The 18,218-nt window shown below is 41.7% G+C and overlaps 2 protein-coding genes across 3 annotated transcripts in view; one reads left to right on the top strand and one right to left on the bottom strand.

Moving 5' to 3' along the window:
• Positions 1–1,598: 1,598 nt before the first annotated feature.
• Positions 1,599–10,572, top strand: LOC309703626 (uncharacterized protein). The gene is made up of 6 exons (XM_082528552.1): positions 1,599–1,700; positions 4,010–4,051; positions 4,132–4,398; positions 6,175–6,414; positions 6,728–6,964; positions 8,285–10,572. The coding sequence occupies exons 1-6, from the start codon at positions 1,670–1,672 to the stop codon at positions 8,380–8,382; spliced, it is 915 nt and encodes a 304-aa protein (XP_082384678.1). The 5' UTR covers positions 1,599–1,669; the 3' UTR covers positions 8,383–10,572.
• The window catches only part of LOC309703511 (uncharacterized protein), a 21,319-nt gene continuing 13,591 nt past the window's right edge, over positions 10,491–18,218 (bottom strand). The window contains exons 6-10 of one of the 2 annotated variants that reach the window (XM_082528397.1): positions 12,204–12,545; positions 11,794–12,129; positions 11,138–11,222; positions 10,710–10,776; positions 10,491–10,592 (exon numbers count right to left, since the gene is read on the bottom strand). In XM_082528397.1, coding sequence (XP_082384523.1) covers positions 10,734–10,776; positions 11,138–11,222; positions 11,794–12,129; positions 12,204–12,545 — 806 coding nt within the window. In that variant the 3' untranslated portion in view covers positions 10,491–10,592; positions 10,710–10,733. Of the gene's footprint in view, positions 10,593–10,709; positions 10,777–11,132; positions 11,223–11,793; positions 12,130–12,203; positions 12,546–18,218 lie in introns of those variants that run through there. The other variant, XM_082528398.1, reaches the window with a different exon arrangement.

Raw genomic sequence — 18,218 nt, 5'->3', positions numbered from 1 at the left:
CAGGCTTACAGCCAAACTCTGTTCTCACAATTCCCTTTCAGTATGCTTAAACCATACAGTTGTCAACAATGCTTCACATAAATTGATAATTACACTTAAATTTAGCATGGTGGCACGGTGGTTAGCACTGTTGTCGCACAGCAAGAAGGTCCTGAGTTCAATTCCACCATCAGGCCGGGGTCTCCCTGTGTGGAGTTTGCATGTTCTCCCCGTGTTTGCGTGGGTTCCCTCCGGGTACTCCGGCTTCCTCCCATCGTCCAAAGACATGCAGCTTGTGGGGATAGGTTAATTGGATAATCCAAATTGTCACTAGGTGTGAATGTGCGAAAAAATGTGAGTGCGAATGGTTGTCTGTCCCTGTGTGTTGGCCCTGCGACAGACTGGCGACCTGTCCAGGGTGTACCCCGCCTCTTGCCCTATGACAGCTGGGATAGGCTCCAGCACCCCCCGCGACCCTGAAAAGGATAAGCGGAAGCGAATGGATGGACACTTAAATTTAATCAGTATGTCATCTGTGACACAAAATCCTAAAACAAGCCTGATGTGACATTTGAGGAAACTGAACCTTTCCATATACATGTAAAAGCATCAAGAACAGTGTGGTATTGAGTACTGATTCAAAGTGTTTGCTTTACCAGCTTGTAAACAGGAACAAAGCAGTGTCTGTTCTGTATAAGGTCCAGCTTCATGTATTGTTTTTGTGAACAACCAGTATTGCATAACATCCGAGGCTGTGGTTGGCTGGAAACCTGCATGATGGCAAGAAATGGTAGGATGTGGTCTGGTGTAGGATGTTCGTCTAAAAAGCATAGCTACTGTTTCTCTAAGCAAGCTGCAGAGTTTGGATAGTCTCTTAAGAGAATTCTGTCAAAAGAGAAGTTTAGCAAAGAATGCTTAGATAGTTGGAATAGTTAGTAGAGTTGCCAACTGTCCTCTAAAAAACGGAATCGCCCAGTATTCAGAGAAAATGCTACACCTTTCATATTGAGCTGAGAAGGAGCACAGTTTGTCCCGTACTTCAGCTAGAATGAAACAAAAACACAAAGCTGGAGTTATTCTGCGTCTTTATGCTGCACAGCTGCCTCTTCTTCTCTCATTCTCCCCCCCTCTCTCTCTTGTTGCTACTTCAATCATGAAAATGATCACTGATCAGCTGATCGGCTTTTCTCTAGTTTGTTTACCGGTCACTTTGCGCTAAAAAGGGAAACCAGCAGATGAACAACAGCAGCATGTTTAAGCTTGATCAGCTGTTGTTAGAGTTTATTTAATATTACTTTCTAATTGTCTACTTGTCATGATGTCGGTTTGGTTATTTGGTGAGAGGGAAACATGAAGATGAAACCAGGAGATGTCCTTACTGAACCATCAGAGCTGTGATGGAGAAACAGGTTTACCTTTTAGGAGACATGAATGAGTTGAAGTTATGAACTGTTTCTGAGAGACAAATAACATCAGGATCCTTTTCTAAGCAGCTGACAGCTGGTAACTGTGCAGGGGCGGGTCTATCAAAGTTTTGCCAGGGGGCCATGAAGGGCATTAACAGGGAAGGGAGGGTAAGCAAAGAGCTTTCACTCTGAGGCTTCTGTCTTTAATGTGGTAACATGCTGCCGTAAAGAGCTGAAGTGAGACTCTGTTGCTCACTTTCATCTTCAGTCATCATCAAGACACCATGAAGACTGCAGCCGTCACACTGCTCTTTGGTGAGTCACACAGAGCTCCTACACTTAATAATTTCAGCTCCCACAGAGATCAGAGCGAGTCCAGCTAAAGAACAGACACTCTGTGAATGCTGAGTTTCCTTGGTGCTACAGGAGGTAAAAACAGGAAGTCAGCTTGTTTTTGTAGACAAGTGTGAAGTAGAGACAGCTGCAGCAGAAATGAGAAAAATAAATTAAATTAAGAAACTAGAAAGGGACACATGCTTCATCTTTTATCCCGTTTTGTACAATTAATATACATGATAAAAGTGTATTAAACTGTACGTTGTTGCGAAATCAGTTTTACCCCGGTTCTTTCTATTCCTCGAGCATCCAGAGATGGCACCGGACTCAGTAGTCATTTTCACAAAATCTTTTATTCATCTTTATTCATCTTCATTTATCTTCATTTAAGCATGCACTTCTAGAAGGGAAGATGAGGCCGGTGTCCCTCTCCAAAATCTTCACCCCTTTGTTAGTTACAGCCAGCTTTATAGAAGTGACCCCATCATAAAACCCCCTACGGTGTGCTGCAAACTCTGTCTGTGTCTATGTGCACGAGCACGTGAATGCCTACATGTGCACGTTCCCACGTGTCTATGTGAGTGCTCGTGAGTGAGTGCGTGCGCATACCTGTGTGTATGTGTGAATGCACATGAGTGAGTGTGCGTGTGGATGTGTGTGCGTGACAGTTAAAACACTGTGGGTGAAGATATCTTCCTAGAGGTCATAAAACTCCCCCCACAGTTACAAATGTTAACACCCCCACCTTAAAACATCCTCTGGGGAATTTCCACTCAGTGGGGGAGAAGCCTTCTAAAATCTACTCCTAACTTCACAACCCAATGAGGCCTTTATTACTTTACAGACAGTGTCTCTACAATAATCCTACATTCTATGTTAACACATTTCTAAACTCTAAAATAAGCTAAACACTCCTACAACGTCTCCTGTCTTTATCAGTTCAGTTTCGACCATACCGATGGTTCATGTTAAATATGTCATGCTGTTTTTAACATCAAACACTAAACACATAGTTCTCTGAGTCAGTAACAAGTAGTAGCAACGTTTAGAAAGAATGGAAAAAATAATAATTTAAATACACAAAATAGAGGGAGGAAACTCCTCTCTGGCAGGAGCATTAAAACTAAATTATCTTCAGAATATCTGTGATTACAGAATGAAACACAAGATGACTTGGAAGCTGAAGTCCCAAACTCAAAAACACTGCTTAAACTGACCCGAGACCATATTTTTTTTTCTTCTGGGTTTCAGGAAGATGGATAATCATCTTAAAACAGATTGTTTAAAATTTGGTCCTACCGAGTTCAGCAACGGCATTTGTCAGTTTAAAGGAAAGGATATGAATGAGCTAAATGGGCTAATTTTTAAAAACCCAGAACCAGCTCTCTGTTTTGGGCAGCCAGTTGGCTGCTATTCTTTTAAGGACTCAGGCTGCCAAGAAAACCTCCAAAACTACTCAAAATGAATTGCTCAATTATAGGGGAAATATTGCAGACAGCATCTTTTTAGCTGTGAAAGCTAATTAGACAGCATAATTAGCACCTGTAAGCCACTGTGTGATTGTGCTCAGGTACGTGACTGAAGAAATCTTCAATGTGAAAAGGTTTGTATCTCCCAATCACTGATGAGAAGTGCTGAGGGATTAAAAATCAGTAAAGGAGGAGCTCTGGCCCTGTAAGCTGGAAACAAACTCATTATTCTTCGTGAAGTCAATCAAACTTGAGATTTAGGATTTAGCTTGTCATGATTTAAAAGCTGTTCAGGTGCCTTTAGTGAGGAATGACTTCCTCTGATGACATTATCCCAAAAGGCCTGATACATGAAGTGCTGCACAGATGGTTGAGCTTTGGTAACCCAGCAGATTTTTGTAAAGTGCTTCTAACAGTTTACAGGCTGATGACTTGGTTGGGCTAACTTTATCCAGGCATGCCCAGATTAGGTCATGCTTTTAAATATAGCCATCTAAGACATCAAGCGTGGATATCACAGCAGATGGCCACCCCTACCTGAGCCTGGCTCTGCCGGAGGTTTCTTCCTGTTTCAAGTGAGTTTTTTCTTCCCACTGTCACCAAAGTGCTTGCTCATAGCGGGTCATATGATTGTTGAAACCCAACAATCTCTGTATGTATTATTGTAGGGTCTACCATACAATATAAAGCGCCTTGGGGCGACAGTTGTTATGAGTTGAATATCTCCTAGAAAAAGAGCAACAGCAGTTTTTTTTTCTCTGAGGACAATAAGAAGGAGTTTAAAGACTTTTAACTCTGTGGACTTTTCACCTGTTACAGGTGTGTGTGTGCTGCTGCTGTCTGCACCGACTGTTTCTGCAGGTGAGTCGATGGAAGTGAAAACAATCAGTGAAACTCCAACAAGAACACAAATAAATTTGCTCTGTCTGTCTGTCCTCCAGTCTCTTTGCATGCTAAACCAGACTCAAAGCAGTTCTTCAGTAATTGTGGTCAAGTGTCTCTGCATTGTGTTGACGATAAACAGACAGCTGATGGATGGACAGTGAAGAGGACCAGAGGAGGACTCACTGAGGACTGTGGAGCAGCTGCAGGCTTTGATCTTGATGATTCTCAATGTAATCTCAATTTGTGCAGCCCCTCTGATGGAGCTTACTTCTGTGAAAGCTCATCTGGACAGCGTAGCGATGAAGTTAACATCACTGTTTCAGGTACAGATTAGTGATGGGATTTCTGGCTCTTTTTAGAGAACCGGCTCTTTCGGTTCGGCTCACTAAAAAGAGCCCGCTTCTTCGGCTCCAAACCGGCTCTTCAGGTTGTTTTGTTGCTTTAATTAATTTAGTATTAACAACAAAATAAAATTATGCACAAAAATAATTACTAATGTAAAAAAAAAGTGGTATTATTTATATATAAATATATGCAGTTGCCCCTAGAGACAAAGCACGTACAAACTCCAAAACACATTTCTAGCGTTAACTGGACTTCAAAACAGAGCTACTAGATCACTTAAATTACACAATTGAAAGCATGTGTGTATTGTTTGTGTATTTATACACAAGCACTCATATATATTCAAATAATTAAAAAAAATGTTCATTTACCTGTTACTACCACACACCAAATCTGGTCGTTGGTACTTGCTGGCTTGTGTAGCCACTACGTAACAAAAGCTCAACACTGCCCCCTAGCATCCTGGAGCACTTCTGTTGTGTTTGTACGTGTTTTGTTCTAGTGGCCACCGTAAATATAATTTTATTTATTCACTCCACATAAAATGTAATAAATAAATCATATAATACAAAAACCAACTCTTCACATTTCAACTTTTAACTATTTAAATTTTCAGCTTTTTCCTTTTACAAATTTAAAATGAAACAACACAAAACACTGCAAACCACAACACAATTAAATATAAATTAAAATATGAAAACAAAAAGAAGATGCATATTCTCTGTCATATGGACCTGCATGAATAAACTTTCTGAATCCTTTATCATCTGCAACTGAAAATAGTTGTGGATGATTACTATACCTTTCTAATGTATAGTAATGTATAGAATCAGATCTGATTCTGAAGGAAGTGATCTTTTTCCTTATTCAAACTCTTTTCCTTGACTATAATAGAAATGTCATAGAGATCAATGAAAGGTTGTAGTTTACATCTTACTTTAACGATACATGTTCTTCCCCTGTTAATGTATTCAAGTCACATAAACTAGAAGAGCCAGTGAAATCTATCCCATTGTTACAAATGTTGGAATATTAAAGAAGGAACAAAGAGGTCCTTATTCACTGTAGTGGCACAAAACCTCTATTTGACATTTAACACTGCTGGATTTACTAAAGAGACTCAGTGTCCAAAACTAAATAGATTTTGCATTTCAAATATTTCAAACTCAACCACTCTGTGCTCCTCCGCCACTGCCTTGTTTGAGTTTTGGACAAAATGGATTCTGGGATATTGAATTCCGTCATTTCAAGCTGATTGGAAAACAAAACAGCCAATCAGATTTTTTTTGCATCCAAGTCTGTGATTGGCTGGTTTTGTAGCACAAATACAACAGTGTACAGAAAGAGTTGAGCGCCCACGGGCAGAAATGTTGAGAGCGCGAGTAACACAATGTGAGCAAGAGCAAATGCAAAAACTGAGTGACAGGGGCTGCTGTTGTGTGTGTGTGTATGGACAATAGCAAACACTGAAATACAGTTTTTGCACGCAGCAATGACTTTTGTTCACTCAAATTTATCTTTTCTTCGCTCAAAATAAATTTCTCCTCAAAATGCAACACTTGCACCTGCAATTTTTTTTTTTACATGCACTCAGAATAGTAGCACAAAAATAACGCCAAAAACCAAAGTGGCTGTACTGTCTGACTGACTCCAAAGTCACAGGTGACTGATGACCCCTGCTGAAGCTTTAGCTTCTGACTGCTCTGTTAGTGTAACTCTGTCTCTCTTTATGAATCGTTTTGTCTCTTATACAGAAAAAGGAGTGATCTTGGAGATCCCTGCACTTCCTGTGATAACAGGAAGTGATGTTACTCTGCGTTGCAGACAGATCAATGGTGACATGGTGGCAGCTTACTTCTTCTTCAGTGGACGTCTTCTTGGATCTGGATATAAAGAGCACACCATCTCCAATGTGCAGCAGTCTAATGAGGGTCTGTACTGGTGTGCTACTGATCTGGCTGGACCATCTCCTAAAAGCTTCCTGAAGATCAGAGGTCAGTACACTGACATCAGTTCATGTCATTGTGGTTACATAGTACAAAAGTCACCTGTTTAACATTTTCCTAAACACTTTCCTTGACCTTGATGGAAAGCATCATGAGGTGGAGGAAAGGTGTTGTCACGAAGAACTGAGGAAGAGTAGAATCATATATTTAAGACAATTCCCTATCAACAACCATTAGTGAGGAATGAAATCATTAGCAGTGTTTCTGAGCGTGCGGTGCCAAGTTTGGACCAAGACATTTTACTTTGAGTGACAATACGATTTAATGAACTGAAATCACTCCCTCACCTCTCCTCCTACAGATCCTGTAACTGCTTTCAGATCTTCTGTGGCTCCTCATCTTGAAACCATGCGCTCCAGCTCCTCTCTTCCCTCTTCTTCTCATCCAACCAGCTCTTCCTCACCTGCTCCTCAACCTCCTCCTTCCTCTCTGTCTGTGTTCAGACTTCTCTTCCACCTGCTGGTCTTCTGTCCATATTTCATCACAACCGGTCTGCTGCTGTCTATTTACCTCGACCGGATCTCCGCCACACGCTCAGGTAGATATCTGCACACAGGTGCATCACTGTGAGCTAGGTGATGTGTTTCATTGTTTTTAGTTTTGCTTCATTGAGTTTAGATATCTGTGTTCATGGTGTTTTGAGTTTACGTTATCATAATTATTATTACTGGTGTAGGAGTAGATTGTTCCTGGATTATTTTCTCAGTTTAGTCTTCATGTTTCTTACGTTTGGAACCTTTTAGAAGTAAAATTATCGTGGTTAGAGTTGTAGTTCATTCTCACTTTCTTGTTTTTCAGCTTTTACTTCATGTTTGGTGTGTCTATGTCACTGTACTTTTGTTGTTGCTTTTTTTAATCTTTTCGGTTCTTGATTTAGTTTTGCTTCCCTTATCTCAGTGTCCCTGATTAGTTTCAGCTGTTGTTGTTTTCTGGTGTTTCCTGATTCATCCTCATTGTGACTGTGTGTAGCAACAGTTTTCACTTGTCTTCTGTTTGTCATGGTCCTGGGCCATGTGGGCCCAGTATTCTTAGTTCTTTGTATTTTCGTATTTCGTTCCTTATTTAGGCCATGTCTTCTGAGTTGCCCTGTTGTGTTGTTCCCTAAGTGTTTTTCCCTTCATGGCTCTCTCCCCCCTGTGTGCCCTCTATGTATTGATGAGCCCTCGTCTCCCTTTGTGGTTGTTTCATGTTTCCCCAGCCCGTTATGTCTGTTTTCCCCGTGCTCTCTCTCCTCCTGTCGGAACCTCTGTGCCTCTACATGTCATGTTCAGTTCACCCCGCCCTGTCTCGTTATGATTATCAGTGTCACCTGTGTTCCCCGTGTGTGCCCACTTTCCTCGTTTACCCTCTGTGTATTTCTGTCTGAGTCTCCCTCTGTTCGGCGTCGTGTTCTCCCTCATGCTGTGTGTGATTCCCCCGTGTTTCCTGATGAGCTTTACGTTAGTTTTTCCCAGTTTAGTTTTGTATCTCCCATTATCTTTTGTCAGCAATAAAGCTGCCTTTTGAGTTCATCCCCGTGTGTGTGAGTTTTGCATTTTGGGTCCTCCTCCTGCCTGCCACACAGCCGAGCCATGACACTGTTTGAGTCTCTGTTAAGATACTCTCCTGTTTACCCGTCATTCATGTGTCTAATAAAAGCTGTTTTTTAATTAGTGTGTCTGCATCTGGGTCCACTGATGATCAATCAGTAGGCAAAGGAAGTAAAACGTCTTCACACTTTCTTCATACTTATATCTAGATTAAATAAACATCTTTGTGTGAGTGCTAAATGAAGCAAATCCAGGAAACCTAAAGACACAATAGTTATGTTAGACCTGTTTCATTGTACTGGTCACTGATGTTTTTACTCTGTCCACAGGAAACAGAGTTGTTGTTTCCATGGAGATGACCCACCAGGGTGGGCAGAATGAGGAGGTTGCTGTTGATGTCACCACTGAGCATGACTTCTCTGAGTGATCCAAATTAATGTTTCAGTGCAGCAGGGACCTGAAACATGTCAATCTTCTTAAATTCTGATGAAACTTTATGATACATGATCAAAGAGAGCGACCATCTCATCGGAAGCTTCAGCTTCTTGTTTATTAGAAGGAAAACGTAATTCTGGTTTTCTCTTGTTCACTTCCTGTGAAGCCCCTGAAGCTGTTTCATCAGAGCCTCACTGAGGCTGTTAATAACTTGTTATATATACTTTATGTCTGTCATTAAAAACTATAAATAAAGATATATTTCCTACATTCACAATATTAATAAAATAAATATGTATGAAACAATAGAAAAAATAGAGTGGGCCTTTCTGCTTTATACAGCATTCTTTTAGGAGTATAACATAAGAACAAGAGCAACACTGCCCATGTCTTCTTTAAAAAAGCAACGACAGAGAAACTTTACAGAGACATGAAATTATAGTTTCATATGACTGATAAATTCAATCAAATAAAAACACATTTTTAAAAATCCTGATAAGCAGAATTAAATAATCAAAACAACCCACAACAGTGTGGACAGATTTAATGGAACTTTACTGAGCTACACATTCATCGGTCATGTTTATATGAATATAAAACCATTTATGGCTGAAACATAAATCATACATGTATATCAAAAATAAAAATATTCTGAACATTTGTCATTAATATGAAATGATGAACTGATAAACTGTTTGAGTCAACGTCCTGTCTATAAGACAGTTTGCTGGTGATTATTTGGTAATTGTGTTTTATGACATGGATCTGTTAGCAACCCACCAGCTAGTTCTTAGAAAAACATTAACATCAAAACCTCATGTATAAATCAAACAAAGTACAAAGTAGTTTGTGAAAAGACAGTAGATGTGATGCAGACGAAAAGTCGCCTGACAGTAGAAATCACCACTTGGCAGAGGTTTGGCTGGTTCACGAGTCATTATGGCACAGTACTGGTTTGGTTTCCAGTGTCTAGAAACCCAACTCAGGGGTCACAGATAAACCACATGTAAGTTTTCTTATTTCATATTTCATTCATACACTATATTTTCAACTTAAAACATACATTTAAACTATTATACACAGAATACTATTTATAAAGTGCTTTGCAAACAAATGTCACCTGATCTTTGGTGTTTATTTTTAACAGTTGATTTGTGTTTTTATGTGTCTCGTCTGAGCAGAATCCTGAACTGAGATCAGTAAATAAAGCTTGTTTCCTCTTATCCACTTCTCTGGTCAGTGTCTCAGTTTCACTATCGGTCAATGTTACTTCTCCTTTGCTTCAGCATTAATGGTCATGTCTGATAACCTGCAGTACAAAAGCTTGCTTTTTCATAAAATAAATTCATGAAAGTAAATGAAAAGATTAAATATTGACAGAGCTCCTCTGATATATACAACAAAGTCAACAGTTACTTTAAACTGCTTCACAAACCGGTTTGTATGATTACAATCACACACAGTACCACAGATATAAAACTAATAAAAACATGGCTCTTTCATGTCATAGTGTAAAGAAACAGGAGACACCTTTCCTCCAGGTGCAGACTTGATCAATGAACTCACCTTACACTGGAACATGTTGCAGTCTGTGAGCAACACACTGACGGTCGACACATGTTCATTTGTTTTTACAAGCTGGAAAACTAGCCTTACATCTATTTAGCTCCAAAGGGACATGAAGGGTACCTCAAGTGGTCTCAAGTGGGTCATTGGAACCGCTTGAGACAAAAACAATATCCATGATGTCGCAGGAGGAAATTATGTTTTCTAAAAGTGGAACCATCCATCCATCCATTCGCTTCCGCTTATCCTTTTCAGGGTCGCGGGGGGCGCTGGAGCCTATCCCAGCTGTCATAGGGCGAAAGGCGGGGTACACCCTGGACAGGTCGCCAGTCTGTCGCAGGGCCAACACACAGGGACAGACAACCATTCACACTCACATTCACTCGCACATTCACACCTAGTGGCAATTTGGATTATCCAATTAACCTATCCCCACAAGCTGCATGTCTTTGGACGGTGGGAGGAAGCCGGAGTACCCGGAGAGAACCCACGCAAACACGGGGAGAACATGCAAACTCCACACAAAAGTGGAACCAAAGAAGAATATTCAGGGAAAACTAAGTTGCCCTGATGTAGATCTTGTGGTACTCCGGAAGACAGAAGATGAACAGATGAGATGATCAGATGAGGATCATCCTGTTCCAAATGTGAGAGAGAACAGTCAGTCAGACATACAACAACGAACCAAACCCAGATATGCATGTAATTTGAATCAAACATTTCTGAGAGGAACGGCTGTGGACGATGACTTACCTGCCAGCTCTCCTCAATTTAACATCAAGTTGTTTCATTAGCCGTGAGAGGAATAGATTCATAAATCCTGGTCCAGGGAATACAAAACAGACGGTCAGGGCAACCAAATGATCGACATTTGTAACATTGCTATTTCCAGTTTCCAGTTTAACATGACAATCAAATAATGATTCACTTGATTCAATTTCGATATATAATAGAAATAAGACAAACTTGATCAATAAAAGGGGATTGAAAGATAGATGAGCAATGCTTTCAGTATTCAGGTTCTGATGTAAGTTGAGGCTTTACCAAATATTGGATTTAAACCTGCAGGATGTGCGCTGATGCGTTAAGAATACATTTTAAATGATACAGTTTTAGTCTGTCCATTTCACGTCAACTTTGCAACACATGACAAAGAGAAAGAGGGAGGAAGATAACTTTACACAGAGGAAGAAGGTCCATCAATTATGGATTTTCTCTTCTTTCGGAAACCTTGAAACAGCTCTGTAAAGCTTGCACCATGTTTTCCTGCAGAGGAAACAGACAACTGTGATTCAAAGTCTCAGTTAATAATAATAATACATTTTATTTGAAAGCACAGAACACTCAAGGACACTGTACACAGCAGAATAATAAAAAGCAAGATAAAAAAAATTAGTTTACACAATCATAAAAGCATGAGACATAAAACAAATTTAAAATAGCAGAGTGGTTACACACATCACGTGGCTCTTAATGTGTCTTTAACCTCAGGTGTGATTCATTAAGAATATTTGAATCACTGGAATCAAGACTGCAACCAGAGAAATCGAAGAAATCTATGAGAACCTTTCCTCATTTAAACACGAAGCAGAACCAAAAATAACACTAATAGATAATGTTTGAATATTGTTATATATATATATATATATATATATATATATATATATATATATATATATATATATATAGTTTCAGAATAAGTCTATTATGTGAATCTCTTTCTGACCCATCTAACACTCAACAGAAATGGATTACTTACTGTTTTCACAGCAGTTCCTCCACTAAAGTAGCAGAAGCTGGAGGAAGCTGCATTTACTGACCTCTGTGATGCATTTACCTCTGAAAGTAAGCGTCACTCCTTTCTGTCTCAGGATGTCTTCACCCTGGGAGACTGTGCACATGTAGAAACCACTGTGGTTTTTTTGGAGATCTTTCAGGGTCAGACTGAGGTCTCCAGTCCTCAGTGGCTCTTCATTCATCTCTGTGCGACCTCTATAATCCTGTCCCTGTTCTTCTAGCAGGTTTTGGCCATCCTGATAGGTGTGGACTGTATCTCTGGAATCACCACGTCTCCACTCGATTGTGACATCATCGGGTAAATCAAGAGTGGTTTTAAAGGGCAGCAGCACAGACTTCTTCCCCTTTGTTACTTCGACTATTTCCACCTTGTAGCCTGATAAAATACAACATGAGCTGTAAATACAGACACAAATTATAAATTTACTGGCCTCAGATGAGTTTACTGACCTCTGATAGTGAGTATCACTACTTTCTGTTTCAGGATGGCTCCATCTTTTCTGTAGACGGTGCAGGTGTAGACTCCACTGTCAGTAAGTCGAGGGTAGTAAAGGGTCAGACTGAGGTCTCCGGTTCTCAGTAGCTCTTCATTCATCTCAGGGCGGCCTTGATAGTCCTGGTGTTGCTCTTCATGCTTTTTTTGGCTGTTCTCATAAACAAGGACCTTCACATCGTCAAGGTCTGAACGTCTCCACTCCACTCTGACGTCCTCAGGCAGGTCAGCTTTGGTTTTGAAGGGAAGCAGAACACGCTTCACCCCCGGTGTCACCTCCACTGTCTGAAGCTCGTAGACTGAAGAAAAGAGAAACAAGTTGTACAGACACACATAAGCTATGTCCTGCATTTCATTTGTACAGTGTCAGATCCTAACAAAAGTATATCTGAGGAAAATAACTCTACAAAATCAAAGAGAGAACCACACTGATCAAAAAATCTCCTCTGAGCAACACATGTGAGGTCAGTTCCTTGATCAGAAATGTGCAAATTGTCTGACCTCAAACCCATTGATCCTTTAGTGGGCTGGTTTCAGTCATTATGCAAATGTACTGTTTATAAGATTGGGGAAAACTGCAGTCAGCTGACACTGAAGAAGTCACTTGGATGAGTGACAAAACATTTCTCCCACAAAACGCTACGTCCAGCTAAACAGAATCAACTTTTTCGGCACTCTTTGTTTTGTTGACTGTGGCCTCCCCTCAATGAGTTTCATGATGTAGTCACCTGAAATGATTTTAACGTCACAGGTGTGCCTGTCAGGGTTGAATTTCTTGCCTTCTTAATTGGGTTGGCACCATCAGGTGTGTGTGCACAAGTCAGGCTGGTACACAGCTGACGGCCCTATTTGACAACAGTTAGAATTCTTTACAGCTAAGTAAAGAGAAATGAAGGTCAGTCAGTCAGGAAAAATGCTAAAACTTTGAATGTGTCTCCAAGTGCAGTCACAAAAACCACCAAGTGCTACGATGAAACTGGCTCACATGAGAATCGCCCCAGTAAGGGAAGACCAAGAGTCACGTCTGCTGCTGAGGATAAATTCATCTGAGTCACCAGCCTCAGAAATCACAATTTAGCATCACCTCAGATTAGAGCTCAGATAAATGCCACACAGATTTCCAGTAGCAGACACATCTCTTCATCAGCTGTTCAGAGGAGACTGTGTGAATCAGGCCAAATAGCTGCTAAGAAACAATGACTAGACAATAAGGAAAAACAACAAACAGAAGAGATTTGTTTGGGTCAAGAAACACAAGGAATGGACATTAGACCAGTGGAAATCTGTGCTTTGGTCTGATGAGTCCAAATTTGAGATCTTTGGTTTTTTGGATTCTCCTGCTGTTTTACGTTGGTGACATTGTGGGGGATGTATTCACAACTAAAAGCACACTGAACCAGCATGGCTACCACAACATCCTACCACATGCCATCTTATGTGGTTTGCATTTAGTTGGACCACCATTTATTTTTCGACAAGTCAATGACCCCAAACACACCTCCAGGCTGTGTAAGGGCTATTTGACCAAGAAGGATGGCCTGGCCTACACAGTCACCTGACCTAAACACAATGGAGATGGTTTGGGACAAGAGTGGAGGCCGCAGAGTGAAGACAAAAGGGCCGACAAGTGCTCAACATCTCTGGGAACTCCTTCAAGGGTGTTGGAAAACCATTTCAGGAAGACATTTATGACCTCATGAAGCTCATCGAAAAAATGTTGAGAGTGTGCAAAGCAATAATCAAAGCAATGGGTGGCTGTTGCAAAAAATCAAAAATTTAAAACATGTTTTGAGTTATTTCACAGTTTTTGTTTACTAAATAATTCCATATGTGTTCATTCATAGTTTTGATGCTTTCAGTAAGAATCTGCAATGTAAATAGGTTGTATCCTCAGAGTCTGCGCTAACCAGCTAGCACCTGTGTTCACTGAGATATTCAACATCTCTTTATCTCGGTCGGTGATCCCCACATGCTTCAAGGAGTCCATCATGGTTCCTGTCCCGAAGAAACCCCACCCTGCTTCTCTCAATGACTATCGCCCTGTAGCCCTCACCTCAGTAGTGATGAAGTGTTTTGAACGCCTGGTCAGAGACTTCATCATTTCTTCACTACCAGACACACTGGACCCACTACAGTTCGCTTACCGTCCAAATCGTTCCACAGACGATGCCATCTCTCATCTCCTCCACACATCACTCACTCACTTGGATTCTAGAAGGGGAATTATGTTAAAATGCTCTTCATAGACTACAGCTCTGCATTTAATACCATAATTCCCTCCACACTCACCACCAAGCTGGAGCATCTGGGACTCAGCTCATCTATGTGTCAGTGGATCACCAACTTCCTAATTGGCAGACCACAGGCAGTAAGGATGGGCGGACATGTCTCAGCCTCCACCACTCTCAGCACTGGAGCCCCCCAGGGGTGTGTTCTGAGCCCCCTGCTGTACTCTTTTTACACATATGACTGTGTGGCCACTACCAGCTCCACCACCATCATTAAGTTTACCGACGACACCGTCGTGGTGGGCCTGATCTCTGACAACAACGAGGCGGCCTACCTGAAGGAGATTAGGAATCTGGAGAACTGGTGCCAGAGGAACAACCTCCTTCTAAACGTCAGTAAGACAAAGGAGCTGATAGTGGACTTCAGCACTAAGCAGGAGAGGAACTACCAGACCCCCGTCATCAACGAGTGCCCAGTGGAGAGAGTGGACAGCTTCAAATACCTCGGAGTTCACATCACGCAGGACCTGTCATGGTCCTGTCACATCAACACCGTGGTGAAAAAGGCTGACAGCGTCTCTACCACCTCAGACGCTTGAGAGACTTCCAACTGCCCTCCAAGGTGCTCAGGAACTTTTACTCGTGCACCATAGAGAGCATCCTGACGGGAAACATCTCAACCTGGTTCGGGAACAGCACCATGCAGGACAGACGAGCTCTACAGAGGGTTGTGCGGTCAGCTGAGCGCACCATCCGCTCCGAGCTCCCTGACCTGCACTCAATCTACAGCAGGCGGTGCTGGACCAAGGCCAGGAAGATCGTGAAGGACCTCAGCCATCCCAACAACAGACTGTTCTCTCTGTTGAGGTCAGGAAAGTGATTCCGCTCCCTGAAGACCAACACAGAGAGACTGAGGAGGAGCTTCTTCCCGCAGGCGGTACGGTCTCTCAATCACACCACCACATAGTACTGACTCACACATATAGTTCTTACACACACTGGACATTCTGGACATTTGTTTACACTAGTGGCCGCTGCACAACTACACTGCGTGGACATCTAATCAAATCACTTGCTTAGTCACTTAAAGTCACTTAAATAAATCACTTTTAAGCATATTTGCACTGCACAAGGCACTTAAATATGTGGATTGCACAACCCTGGACATTACATTTCTTTCATTACCATTTATTACTTGTACAGCTGCTCCCATTGTTCTATATTTCTTCATATATTCTTATATATTTTCTATATTGTGTATTTTGTGTATTGTGTATTTTGTTGTACAGTTATTTTATTTTTAACTTTAATTTTTATATTTTATTTTATTCTTTCCCAGTTAAATTTACCCTTCGTTTTAATTTTTATATTTATTTCCTATCCTATTCATAGTCTTTTATTTTAGGTCACGAGCAGTTGTCAGAGCATTTCACTGCATATTGTACTGTGTATGACTGTGTATGTGACAAATAAAATTTGAATTTGAATTTGTCCATAGTATCTTCAACTCCCACATCCAGCTGAGCTTTGACAGTTTTCTGAGGGAGGCATCAGGCTGAAGAAGGAGTCTTATCAGGCTTTGTTTCCCTGTGATACTTAGGAGACAGCTGATGAGTACAAACAGGCTAAGCACAACATGGCCTGGGCGGTAGCTGAAGCAAAATCAGGTTGTGGTAGGAGTCTGGAAAAAGACTTTCAGTCTGTCTAGAGGGATTCTGGCAAACTGTCGAGCGACTCAGGAGGGGAAAGCAGTGTGCTACTCTCACAGTCTATAGTCCGGGTGAGTGCTGCTGACTTCTAATGACGATATTGTCGGGCAATGGAAGGAATACTTTGAGGACCTTATCCTGTCCGCCAGAAACTGGTTTTTATGTAGAGGAAGCAGAGTCTGACTGGGGTGGAGTTTCCATTCTTAAAGGGGGATCACACTCCATAGCCTCCTCTGCAAAGTTTATGATAGGGTGAACCTCAGATACTGGAAGAACAATGTAGTTTCCTTCTAGGTCACTGACCAACACTGGACCAGCTCTTCATCCTCTCAAGGATACTTGAGGTTTAATGGTTTAAAAACCTAAAGAGAATTATGGATTTGATCAACTGGTCTCTGAATGCTATTGACACCCTTTTCTCAACAAGAAGTCTGGGCTTGGGAGAGCCCGAGTGCCCTGAAGGGACTTTCCCTGCCGGATACACGATGGACAGGTGGCAGAAATGGAGGGTCGTGTGCCTGGCGGGACTGTCGATCGAGGACGCTGAAGATATCTACCTATTCGGAATCATGATAACAGGGTTCTTGCTGATTGGAGCTGGCTTGGCCCTGGCTTATCGGAGAATTAAGACAGCGGATCCGGCTGTTCAAACCCCCTCAAGGCTGCCCGCTGGGATTAAAACGATGGGACGAGCCGCGACTTCTCAGAACGGGCTCAAAAGCAGAATGGTTAAGACCTTGGAGGCGCTTACAGCTGCCGTAAATACTCAGAATAACACCTCTGAACATATAATGGGATACATCAAGGAGAGGCCTGCTCAAAATAACACCCTTGAGCGAAAGATGGATTGCATCGCAGAACGGCTCACTGCAGTTGTGAGTTCTCAGAATCGCCTGTTTGGGCAAAAGAATGAAAACACCAGCAAGTTTGATACCATCATCGGGAGGCTCGCCGTTCTCCAACGGGAGATTGAGAGACCAGTGTCGGAGTGTTAAAGAACAGCTTTGAAATTCTCATGACTTGTCGCAAAGAAAGAAAAATTACCATCATAATCCGGCTACCCCTTCGGCGCCAGCTGTGGGCTCAAGGCCAGAGCTCAAGGCTGGAGCTGAACAAAAACTCCCTGATAACGACTGTGTTGAGTCTGTTCCTTCCCATTCCATGCAAGGCCACCTGGGTTGGCTGGAAGACTGTTTACTTAGCCTGGCAGGGCGAAGGACACTGTCACAGCTGAACTATGGACACGAATACACATACATATACTGATACTGATAAGCACTCACTGATGCATCACCCTCTCTACCCCGGATCCAACGCCACCTCCAACGCTTACCTCCCCTCTGATGTGGACATTGGGTCAGTTGGAGGCGCAGTCAAAAGATTGCAGCGGTCCCAGATCAGATGTACACACTGGAACACTTTCCCATGTTACTGTCTGTGTTTATTGTGCTATGGTGTGTTGATACCTGTGCATTCCTGTATTATCCTTCTGTGTTACACATTTCGACGTTTTCTTTCCTCGCTACCTAGCCTGACCTGTCTCCCCAATGTGATGTTTGTGTATTGTATGTATGGTCGGCAAGGTCTGTCATCTCGGTTGTGGGCAAAAGACCTGCAACTGACAAATAAAGGCTATCTCATCATCTCTCATTAAATTAACCAGTCTAGATGTGTTTTGTGGAGTTAAAGAAAGCACTCAGCATGAATGGATGGATGTACAGTGGTCCCTTGCTATAACGTGGTTCACCTTTCGCGGCCTTGCTGTTTCACAGATTTTTTTTGAGTGCAATTTTGCATGCATTTTTTTAACAGTGCATTGTGTACTGTGTCTTGATTGGCTCTAGACCATTGTCAAACAATCTCCTGTCCATCTCCTGTTCTTTGTCTCCTGTACAGTACAGAATGTGTTCAGCTTGTCAAACTTATAGAAATCTTCGATCGCTAGGAGTGTGACTCTGAAGTGCTGTACTGTATGCTTGTAAGTTTTCTCGCCAACAAAAACAATAATGTTGACGAAACATTTTGCACTGTCAAA

This window comes from Aulonocara stuartgranti (assembly GCF_965226115.1).
Source record: "Aulonocara stuartgranti genome assembly, chromosome: 3".
Lineage (NCBI taxonomy): Eukaryota > Metazoa > Chordata > Actinopteri > Cichliformes > Cichlidae > Aulonocara > Aulonocara stuartgranti.
This window is presented reverse-complemented; position numbering and strand designations above follow the sequence as displayed.